General features: G+C 39.7%; 1 protein-coding gene across 1 annotated transcript in view; it reads right to left on the bottom strand.

The window, feature by feature from the left end:
• The window catches only part of LOC149318295 (uncharacterized), a 44284-nt gene that overhangs the window by 14954 nt on the left and 16773 nt on the right, over positions 1-12557 (bottom strand). Inside the window, exons 2-6 of the mRNA XM_089508318.1 lie at positions 12239-12261; positions 8582-8628; positions 8146-8310; positions 7482-7599; positions 2429-2479 (exon numbers count right to left, since the gene is read on the bottom strand). Coding sequence (XP_089364444.1) covers positions 2429-2479; positions 7482-7599; positions 8146-8310; positions 8582-8628; positions 12239-12261 — 404 coding nt within the window. The remainder of the gene's footprint in view (positions 1-2428; positions 2480-7481; positions 7600-8145; positions 8311-8581; positions 8629-12238; positions 12262-12557) is intronic.

Here is a 12557-nt window from a genome sequence, read left to right as displayed (position 1 = left end):
CTCCAGTGGCCTGGATTCCATTTTTAATAACTTTCCTAATTAGCAGTTTGCTCTCCATGCAGCCAATTAATAGCAGTTTCAGCGGAGTAGACTGACTTCCAAAAGGAATAATTAACAGAAGAAACAGGACATATACCCTCTTCAAGAAAGTCACATTCCTTAACTTCAATTACACCCAAGTCGGGATGTTTATTAGCAAATATAACCTGTAGGATAATCTTAACCATTGATCTTTCATATTATAAATTTGATTTGACTTTAGATATTACTCAGTTTCACCAGGTCTGGCACTATTATTAGACAGAGTGAGAAGGTTGTCTTAACCCTCCAATTTTGAGGAAGACAGTAATAGTTAGTTCCTTAGTTTGTTATATTTTTACTGTCAGAGATAGAGAGGGAGCTTCTGGGCTTTTCTATCTAAGATATGAGAATAATTTGTAATCTAGGACACTGCACACTCCTTGACGTGGATGGTGGGATGGGAGGAGGAGCAAATGCCTTTTCCTATTTTGTCTCAGCAACATGACATGGTCACCTCTGAATTTCACAATGATTCAGCTCAATACTGACTATTAAATAACAGTAATATTATTTCTATTAGAAATTGGATTGGAGAATAATTGCAAAACTATGCAGTGAGAAAGGACCACAATCTGTCAATTTCTAGTCCTTCAGGCAGACCATTGACTTCTATGTCAAATGAGCGTACAATTGAGAAATTCCAGATACAAATGCTGTTTTCTATCCACTGCATAAATACAGGCATTCGATAAAAGTAGAGCTGTGAAAACATTTCTTTTGTCAGGTCAGAACAAACACTAATGAGCCAATATCAGCTTCCATTTGTTTTCAGACTGAAAAGCTAGCATAATTGGTTTTTTTTTTTAAGATAAAACTACCGGCTTAGGACAGTCCAGTATGACTGGGAAGCAAGCAATCAGTAGACACTATGGAACAAATAATAAGCAATGAGCTCTCCAAAGGTTGTTGGATGGTAACTCCTATCATCCCTAGGCAGCAAAGATAATGGTGAGGATTGATGGAACACTTCTGAGGGTGTACGCCATCTTTGCTTTACATAGATTCAGTCAATCATGGTTGATGTGAATTGGCCTTAACTACACGTATATCTACATTGACAAAGTGGGGTTCATGAAATTCAGTGGCATCCTCTGTCTTACCCATGATCTGACAGACTGAGATCCACATGCAGAAATATTGTGGTCAGGGTCCCTCAGAATTTATGGTTGCTGATGGCTGGGAAAGACCAATGCAAATGATACAGAACTGCCATTCATACAGCTTTATAGGTTTAATATTATTTTCAGAGCAATCTAACCTAGAAGGAGAGATCCATGGCAGAGCTACTGCCATTGTCTTTGTAAAGTAGCAGCAGTTGTCTTATGGTGCCTTAAGGGCTAACATATTTATTGTGAATAAGTTTTCATTTGATTGCCCTGCTAGGACAGAATACAGAGAAACATAATAGTTTCCAATTGGACAAGATCCTGAAGTATAAAGGTATATAACTGAATACTAAAGTTAGGAATGACCATCCTATTTATCATTTCTATGCATGTCTGTTAAAACTGGACAGCGAAGAAGACTGAAAGGAAGAAAATCAAATTATTTTAAATGTGGTGCTGTAAAAGAGTTCTACAGAGACCATGGGCTGCTAAAAAGATAAATAAATGGGCTCTACAGCAAATCAGGCCTTAGCTTACCCTAGAAGCCAATATGACTAAACTGGGACGGTTGTACTTTGCCTATATCATTACAAGACATGACTCACTAAACAAGGAACATCACATTACAGATGGATAGACTCAATCAAGGAAGTCACAGCTCTAACTCTGCATGACTTAGGCAGGGTGGTGGACTGTAGGGTGACTTGGCGGTCTCTCATTCAGATAGTTACCATGAGTCGAAGTCAACTTGATGGTAGTTAACAGCAACAACAACAACAAAGCCCCAGAAGTACAGTAGTTGCAGGGCATTCTAGGGTAGGGTAAGACATAGGAATCTGTCTTATACTGACTTAGATTATTCATTTTTCTGATTTCTAGAATTCCTCTTTTAAAAAAGAAACTTGGGTTTCATAAAATTATAACAAGATGCTGTGAAAAGCTTAAAAGAGCTTCAGGTGTCACACATTTCACATTCTTGTTCTAAATGAATGTTGAATTATTCAAGAAACTGCTTGTGATCTCTACCTGTCTCATTTGTTGGTTCACGAGGGAAAGCAATATCTATCTTAAGTGATACCTTCTCAACATCATCATAATAATGTTGCTGTATGCCTTCAAGTAATTTCTGACTTATGGGGAACCTAAGGCAAACCTATCATGGGGTTTTCTTGGTTTTCAACTCAAAAATGCATATTAACATTTATGTCATATTCTACACAGAAATGAAAGGCACTCTATACCATCTCAGAAAGCATGAAGATTCTCAAATGCAAATTTTCATTGTCCTTCTCCTATGAAAGAAAATAATCAACAGTTAGCTGTAAAAATTTATATTGTACTTTCAAGATAAAAAGAGTTTCTTATGCCACTAGCACACAGGTTCCACCAATTCTGTTGATTTTCTCTTCTACTTTTCTACAGGGAAAGGGGCAGATGGACAGGGAAAAGTGGCTTGACCGTGCATTTTCTGAAAGAACTGTTTGACAGTGGAATACACTCCCTCAGAGTGTGGTAGAGTCTCCTTTTTGGGAGGTTTTTCAACAGAGGCTGGATGGACATCTCTTCGGGGTGCTTTACTTGTGTCTTCCTGCATGGCAGGGGCTTGGACTGAATGGTCTTTGTGGTCTTTTCCAACTCTATGATTCTATGATTCATTGGATCAGTTTCACTAAGTGGTGTCACTAGTGGGATGTAGGGGTTCAGGTAGCACCAAGTGACACCCTAAATGGGATGACACCACTGCCTCCTAAACATCTGCCTTTAGGCAGAAACAAACTGTGGCACTTGTTTGCATGCCTTTAAAATGCTGGAGCTCATCGGAAGAGATGGTGTGAGTGGGGTGATGCTCAGTGGGAGAAGAAAGGAGAGGCCTTGTTTTTTTAATAATTTGAAATTTGAAATTTTATTTTTTAAAAAATATTCTTTTAACATTTCCTTTAAAAATATCACATCTTACCAAATTTTTGCTTTAACCACATGGAACTATGTACATGTAAATGCATTTAGGCTATGTGTATGATATTGTAATTTAAAGATATAATTTCAATTTTGCTAGTTGTTTATGTCACAGCTATTGTCATTACATTGTGTGATATATTGGAATTATAATTTATGAGTTGCATTAGTACAAAAAACATTATTAAGGATTCTGTATGGTCTGGTACAGGAGAAAGTCAATGGAGTGTGTGTGATACCATTAGTTACTGCATCAGGTAACACTAACCCTAGTGACTGGTTTCAGTTATTGAGTCCTGATGGTATAGACAATATGTTTGGTGCAGTTTGGCCCACTACATGTAAGCTCAACCTTTGCCCATCTTGGCTGATAAAATATAGCAGGGGTGGACTAACCAGGTGGATCTAGGGTGTGGCAAATACTTTGTTATGTCCAGGGGAGATGCCTGCTGTCTTGAAGAAGGTGCTGGTGCACATTCTCCTGAAGAAGACCTCCCTGAATATGCAGAGGTATATGGAAACTACTTAAACTTGCTACAATCTGGTTTCAGGGCAGAGCATATCATTGAAATAGCTTTAAGGCTGAAACAGACAGCCCAGTAAAGTTGGCTTCCCGGTGGCTTTGGGGGCATGACATTTAGACAGCGCATGCCCCAACGCTGCCTGGAAGCCATCTGGCTGTCAGCATGGTGGCTGGCTTGATGATGCTCCGGTGGCACTGTGTTTACATGCCACATGCCAATGGAGTGCCATAAAGCCATGGCAGGGGGAAAGAGCCAGTTTTTTGCTGGCTTAAAAAGGAGCAGCATTTTGCCACTTCTTTTTGGGCTGACTAAAAGCCAGATTGGGGGCAGGGCATGTAGTTGCTGTTGCCCAACCCAGCTCTCCCAGGGGTGGCTTCAAGCCACCCCTTTGGGGTGGTCTGTTTGGCCCCTTAGTTGCTCTAATTGACAACCTATTCTGGGGGAAAGACAGTGGGGGTGTTACCATGGTGGCATAGATGTTGTGAGTTCAATTTCAGCCAGAGGGTTCAGGAGCGGCTCAGCTTCGTATCCTTCCGAGGTCATTAAATACTTGTTGCAAACAGTTAGCTTACAGTTGTAAACCGCTTAGAGACTGCTTAGTGCAGTATGAAGTGGTATATAAATGAAGCTGCTATTGCTGTTGTTATCCTCCTGGTCCTCTCAGTAATTTTTGATACCATTGATCATGGTAGCTTATTGAACTGGCTCTGTGGGACTAGAATAGGAGGCACTGTTCTGCAGTGGTTCTGTTCCTATTTAGAGAGCTAGTTCAAGAGAGCAGCATTAGGAGATTCCTGTTTAGCCCCATGGCTGTCAAGCTGTGGGGTGTCACAGGGCTGCATCTTAACCCCCATGCTGTTCTGTATCTACAAGAAATTACAAGGGGCTTGGAGTGGGGTGCTGTAAGTATTGATGACACTTAGCTCTATTTCTTCTTATCATCAGAGTACGCTGGCACTGTGCATGTGCTGGGCTGTAATGGGCTTGATGAGGGGCAATAATCTGAAGCTGAATCTCAGTAAAACAGAGGCTCTATGGATTGGTGGTTTTCAGGTCTGGAAATCTGGTAAACAGCTTGTACTGGATGGAGTTGCACTCACCCTGAAGAAGCAAGTATGTATCTTTGGTGTATTCCTAGATCCACATGGTGCGGTACACATGGGGCTAAAGCGCCGTGCTGGTGCCATACTAGGGTTAAGGGACTGCACGGTAACCACACAGTTCCTAACCCTAGTACGGCACGGCACCATAACAATGGTGGTGCCCCGTGTATACGGGCACCGCTATCATGATGTGATGGATGCATAGCACATTGTGCCACGTCTGTGACATCACTGACATCATTGGTGCACTTGCGATGTCTGCCTGGCGGTGCAAAAAGAACCCGCTTTTTATGGGTTCTTTTTCCTCCACAGGGAAGCTGTGAAGTTGGGCGGCTGCGGCTTTCCTGTGGAGGAAAAACAGGCACGAGCAGGCCTCCCTTTTTGGGAGGTCTGTACCGCACCTTTGTCATTGGAGTCCAAGTGGACTCTATAGCATGGAGTTCTTGATGCCAGGTTCAACTGGTGCATCAGCTATGGTCTTTCCTGGACAGAGATAACCTAACTACAGTACTCCAAGCACTGATAACCTCATTAGATTGCTGTAATATGTTTTATGTAAGGTTGCCCTTGAAGAAGACTCAAAAGCTGTAGCTAGTGCAAAAATCCAGAGCTCACCTGCTGACTAGAGTACCATATAGACAGCATATCATGTCTATCTTCTTCTTTTTTTTAATGCACTACCTCTCAATACATTTCTGGTCAGAATTCAAGGTGCTTGTGATGACATTTAAAGCCCTAAACAGTATGGAACCTTGATACTTTAGGGAGCACCTCTCTACATATGTAGTTACCAGAGGATTAAAATCTGCTGGGGGTGTTCCTTGTGCCCCATCAGTAAGATTAACACACTGTATTGGGACATGAGAGGGAGCTTCCTCAGTTGTGGCATCCCAGTTGGAGCTCAATTGGTGCCAACACTCATGTTATTTAGGCACCAAGTTAAAATGTGGCTGTTCATTAAAGCCTTTTGACCTCATTAACCTATCCCAAATACAATGGATATCATTCAAAACCCTGGTGGCACAGTGGTTAAATGCCTGTAGTACAGCCACTCACTCAAAAATCATAAGGTTGCGAGTTCAATACTAGCCAGGGCTCAAGTTCGACTCAGGCTTGCATCCTTCCGAGGTCACTAAAATGAGTATCTAGTTTCTTGGGAGCAATTAGCTTACAGTTGTAAACCACTTAGATACTGCTTAGTTCAGTATGTAGTGGTACATAAATGAGGCTGCTATTGCTATTTTGAAAAATTGTTAAAGTCTGTTTTGAACTTATTAGTGTAGTTTAATATGTTTAAATTTAATTTTTATTGTTTTAAATTGTGTCACTTGCTTTTTGAGATCTTGATAGAGGATGGGTAATAGATTTATATAAAATATAGATATTTTAATACATAACAATAAATAATTTCCCCTCCAACTCACAGCAATGTTCTCTAGGGGTGTGGTGGCATTTCCCCCATGTTTTTGTTCCCTGTAGGCCATTTTACACCTAGGAAAGGAGTTTTTTTTTAAAAAGTACTACTTCTTCTAGTTGTTGTTTTTTTAAAAGTCTTCTTCTGTGCCCAACATGGCCCAGAAGGGGCAAAACATTGTGTAAATACCATTAGAAATCATTGGAGGACACAGGGGTTTTTTTTTTTGTTAAAAAAGATAAAAATTATACTTAGCTCATGCGGCCCTAGGGAAACAAAAAATGGTTCTGGGAGCCATATGCAAGCCATTGTCCTCACTTGGCAAGTCTTGTCTTACTTAAACCATCCAGTATTGCCTTAGTTGTAGGTTTTGCTGCTTTACTGTTACTCTTTGTTGGGGTCATTCTGTGGGCAATAAGGGCTTAGCCAAGCAGATGTTGTAATATCTCTCATAGCTATTTTCCCCACTTTTCTTTTTCATCATACCGGGTTGAATAGCATAGGATACACATAATATATTGCAGAGCCTGGAGAAGTTATCTTTATGGTCTACAACTCAGAACACTCCAGTCATCACTAAATATGTTGGTTGGGCAGTTCTGGAAGGTATAGTCTGATAAAGTTACGATTCCAATGACTTGTGTATATTTCATATCCCTGTTCTTGCAGAGACCTTCCAAATGAGAGCACTGAAAGTGGCCACCATCTAGCTCCTTATTCATAAGAACTGAGCATCATAATGTTAGGGATATAAAATTTTGCTTATGTCAGTCCTGCAGGCAAGAATGAGATAGATAGATAGATAGATAGATAGATAGATAGATAGATAGATAGATAGATAGATTAAAAATATCTATACACTAGGCAAGATAAGAGATTCTGTGCTTGTTTAAAAATTGATTTTTTCACATTGGAAGATTTTTTTTGGGGGGGGTGTAAATGCATTTTTGTTCCCACAAAATGTTTACAAAAAGTAATGAGACAAATCTCACAGAAGTTGATCATTTTTCAGTGTGGTGTCTCGTAGTGTCAGGGCACACTTCCCAACCTGTCACCCTCTAGATATGTTGGACTACAGCTACTATTATGGTTGTTAGGGACATTGAAAGTTGTAGTTTACACGGAGGACTGCTGGAGAGCACACCTAGAGGGCTGCTAGGTTGAGGAAGACTCCTTTAAACCAAACGACCAGTATGACCAAACAGACAGCACTGATTTAACCAACACATCTTTGGTGCCACATAATATGTGTAAAAACTCAATTTGATGCAAGATATTTCTTTTCATTATGGCATACCAGCTTTTTAAGGTACTGATCCTCTGAAGATGCTCCTGTGTTCTCCCCTTCTTGATTTTTCCTTGCTGTTTCAATTTCTGTTTCTAAATAAGTTATTTTATCTTCAGCTTGCTTTATCCTGTGTAAGGACCAGAATAAAAATAAGAACAATAATGGCAATAATAACAATAATATCTCCCCCTATTTCTCCTTGGAAATTTAGAAACAATTCCTGCCATCTCTAGAGAAATATATTACTTCTCATCATAGCAGGGAAGACTATGACTGGATGACCTGTGTACTTTTTAAGTCCACTGTCAAAATGCCAAGTGATAGATAACTTTAGGATGCCTAGTGAACCTTATGATTTTTCGTTTGCAATCTTGGATCAAACAAACCCTCAAATAATGGATAGCTTGAAACAAAGGACTAAAATCTGAGAGCATTCATATAGAGGAATTGCAGTCCTCTGCAAAATATGGTGCTTCTCCACCTTAACTGGAATTACAACCAAACCTAGTGTCCCCATCAGGTTTCAGTGGGAGGGTCAGGATAGAAGAAATTACTTAGTAAAGTAAAGGCTTATATAATTTGTACAAACATTTGGCATGTAATGAACTTCTCTTCCATTCCTAATGAAGAAGGAATCAGTCAATTATCCCGTGCCATGATTATTCATGTATACCTTTTGAGCTCAGCTTTCATGTTCCTCACAGTTTCTTGTAAATCCCAAATATTTGCCTTGATGTTGTTCCCTTCATTAATGAGGCAGTTGATTTGTTCTCGCAGCCATGCATTCATATGCCTGGACTGGAAGATGGAGGCTCCTTTTGCTGCTATCCAGGATTGCCTTGGATGAGCCAAAAAAAAAAAGATACAACTCAGTTATCACAGACATGGTACTTGAGAAGAAATATGTAGTGGGTTTCTGTTGATGATGATTGTATGGTTAGTGTTTTAAAAACCATATATGTCTGTGATTGAGATGGTAGTCCGACTGATCTGCTTGGAACCCATTTTATTTGTGAGGAAAATACAATAACATTCTGTGATCTTTTTCCTGTCCCTATTATTACAAACTCGCATCCTTGCCCCATTTCTCTTAGCTTAAGGATACTTACCTGGCATTCTTGGTTCCTGTACTGACAGCTACACAGCTTTCGGATATCTGCTGGCAGGAATAACAGTTTATTAGATTTTGATTTTTAAATTTCTGGAAGTAAAATGCTTGTGAGCTGTTCAGTTGCTTAGTTCATGTAAAATCAATCTATTTCCAAGTGTCATCATTACCAGGCCACAGTATCACTTAGATATATGGTGTTTTATTACAAAAGCTATCATGGGATAGTGGTTTGAGCACTGGCCTGTAACTCTGGAGACTAGGTTTTGAAGCTCAGCTTGACCATGTAAACCCACTGGGTGATCTTGGGAAAGTCACACTCTCACAGTCTCAGAGGATGGCAATGGCAAGGCCTCTCTAAAGATGCCAAGAAAACCCTGTGATAGGTTTGCCATAAGTCAGATAGGGTTGCCATACACCAGAAATGACTTGAAGGCACACTACTACTACTACTACTACTACTGCTACTTCTTCATATTGCAAGTTCTTTGTCTTCAGGCAACATACAATTTAAATTTGGACAAAGTGGAAGACAACAGAACAATCAAATGAAAAAGCAACAGTAGCAAAGAGTGTGAGAGCAAATGCAGTTCTATGCCTGTGCTGCACAGTCTATGATTCCTTGGAAGTGAATTCCACTGTAGGGCCAGTATCTGCTTTGATGTGTTCTATAGTGTTCCCCAGGTATCCCCCTCTTTGCTTCCAAAATGAGCCTATTTTTGATTATCTGCCAGCTCTAGCATGATGGGCTAGGAATGAGGTGTGGCATCAATAATAACAAAACCTGCTCTAACTCACAGCTCACAAATTTAATGCCCACTACAATGCCTCAGGGTTATCAGTGTAGAATCAGTCTGGAGTGGTGCTGCATTGTAACCTCAGAGGCAGTCAATCAGTTGCTCAGGCTCCAGCACTTGGTGTCTTCTAGTTTGCCTTTATTCAACAATGGGGCATCTGGCATTTAGGTTTGTCTGGATGGTTGGAATTTGGTCTTCCTGAGATCTTGAGCGATTATGTGGCTCAGTGGTGCTGACTCTTGATGCTAGGCTTGTGCTTCTAGTGTTCATTAGGACTCTTATCTGCACTGCAAACATAATGCAGTTTTATAACACTTTAACTGCCATGGCTCAATGTTATAGTATTCTGAAATTTGTAGTTTTGTGAGATATTCAGCCTTCTCTGTCACAGAATCCTGGTATCACAACAAACTACAAAACCCAGAATTCCTCAGTATGGAACCATGACATATAAAGCAGTGTAAAATGGCATTATTTTTGCAGTGCAGATTAGACCTTAACCCCAGATCAGTCTGCAAAGGATTTTCAGCCTTAGGCATTGATTGTGGAAATGATTATAAGCACCACTATTTTCTGCACTCAGAAATTGAACATATTCAGTTTCCTCAGCCTGGAGTCATGCTTGCACTATCCAGCCATTAATAAATGTCCTACGGTTTAATTGTGCACATGAAAACTGAGCTAAACATTCACAGTACGTAGCTTCCAACTTGAAATTGCCTGAAAACAGGCTTGGGAGTAAAATTTAGAGGAGTACATGTATCCATGCTATACACACAAATGCAATGTTTCAGTGATGAAGCACATCCCCCACTCACAAAATGACTACACTGCAGATATACTCCCTATGGAGTTCCCACTTAATTGTAAGGGGACAGGGGAGGGAGTTATTTTCCAATTTAATATGTCAAGTGGCCCTTATCTATCCATCAAGAGGTATATTTACTGTCTGTAAAATCTGGTTTTATATTTTAAAATTTAATTGCTTGTAAATGATTTTTAAAAGGAGAGTATTATACATAATAACATAATATGGCTGCCTTTGCGTTACATAACGTAATTCAGAGACAAAATTCTCTGCATACTAATGTAACAAAATTTATCTTAACTGGGTTGCTGGTCCACGACAATCTGCTGTTGAGATGAGACAAATGGCCTCCACTGCTTACCTATTCAACGCAAGCTACCGAGTTCTATTAATTCTAATAGTTCTATAATTATTTACCAGGCATAGGGTTCCCAGTTTCTAGAGCCTTGCTCTGAGTCTTTGACTCTCTTCTTCAGTCCTTAGGGCAAAGGTGAGGAATCTCAGAATGAGTATGCTGTCTTGAAAATTGTGTGTATTTTATCCTCGTTTGTAAATGTGCTCTGTTTTTTAAAATTATTTCACAGGTATACACCATGCAATATGGTTAATACTTAAGATGCCAAGCTTAACAGTATTATCAAGAGCTGTGCATTGTAACATCACCAGTCAACCCCTCAGTGAAATTAAAAGAGTGTCATCCTGAAGTCTCACTTCAGTTTTGGCACTGAAATCCTATGTCTTGAGATAGTCCTGATCTGGCATCTAACTGGACATATTGTTATTGATGTTGCAGACTATTGTTGTTATTATTATTATTATTATTATTATTATTATTATTTCTGCCTGTCTGTCACAAAACATTTACTAAGTGGCCTTTAACATTATCTCAGCACCTGGTGGAAGTTTGTCCCATGTCTGAATCCAAGAATTAGTCCCAACTAACCACTGAATCAGTTGAACTCACTGTACATACAACAAATGAACATGTCTAAAATGTACTAAAATACATGGTAACTTGATGTCTTTGGACTTGCATCTTGATATTGCTATTTATTTGATGATGTAGTGATAAGCACTCTGGATTCCTAAGCTACAAGTACAAGTTTCCACGGAGGTGGGATATTCTAGTGAGGAAGCCAATAATGACTTCTGGTATTGGAAGAAAGGGTGACTAATTAGTATGTATGTATGTATATATGTATGTATGTAAGTCTTAATGGCTGGGCATATTGTGTGAATCCAGAAGGTCCCAGATTCAGTCCTTGGGTTCTCAAGCTGATCAGCTATCAGATGAGGATCAAGACTTGTATGAGCTGAGAGCAGGGATGGGAATACTGCAGCTAGTGTGCCACATGCTGTCCCTAGGGGCTTTTCCTGAAGTCCCAAGAGTCAGAGTGCCAAAGATCTGGTACCATCCTCAAATTGGGAGGTGTTAAATTTGCCTCATATCAGTGAGGTGCTCCTTCTAGAAGATTCCAGGAGTGCAGGACAGCTAAAATATATACCAAACACCCCCTCAACTGCTCCAAAATACAAAGAAATCAAAATTGGAGGTTACTTCCAGTTTTGGTTTTGGGCACTGTCCATGCCAGGGACAAAGTTTAACCCCTGCACCCACCCCTGTTGTAGAGTTACTGCCAATCAGAGCAGACAATACTGGAAAAAGTATAAAGGTAGATTCCTGTTTTACTTTTACTTCATTACTTGAGCTGTTGAAGAGAATTTATTCTATGCTTGCTCCTGTCACATTTTGTTTCTTTAGGTTGCATGTTCTCTAGAGAAAATACTGTTTCTTTTGGAGCTAATTATTGTCATGTGAATAGCTCATGTATTCTCAGCAAGTCCAGTTTCAATTCCAACAAGACCTGGGAATTAGTTAATTCACTTGGTGGTAGTGCTATCAGAACCATGAGGACAGGAAGAGATAAGGTGGAAGGATCCCACTGGATTACAATGTCTCTACTGCAACAACTCAATTTCTACTCACACAATTGCTATGGAATTTTAGAACTAAAAACAACCATACAACCTTGTTCATAACAGTCAACATTACCTTAGCTTCACTCATGTCATTATCTGTCAAGAAATATATTCAAATATGTCTAATTTGATTTTCTCTGTAGATTAGCTGAGTCCATGCATGAATATGTGTGCTGTGTGTCTTTGTGTGCATCATTGTATCTAGTACATCTGTAACCACTGAGGTCATAAAGGGCTTGGTAGTCTCCTAAGTGAAAAACATCTGCACAAGTGTGTTAGTACATTTTATTTGCAAGACCAACAGATATGTGTTAATGATTTTACCTGCAGTGTATGGCTATGAAGCAGTCAAGAATATCAAAAGGACACCATTCCTTAGGGCATAATAAGTT

This window comes from Sceloporus occidentalis, unplaced genomic scaffold (genome assembly GCF_023333645.1).
Source record: "Sceloporus occidentalis isolate IW3139 unplaced genomic scaffold, rSceOcc1.0.p SCAF_2, whole genome shotgun sequence".
NCBI classification, from domain to species: Eukaryota; Metazoa; Chordata; class Lepidosauria; order Squamata; family Phrynosomatidae; genus Sceloporus; species Sceloporus occidentalis.
Note: the sequence above shows the minus strand (reverse complement) of the source record. Positions and strands in the feature narration are given on the sequence as shown.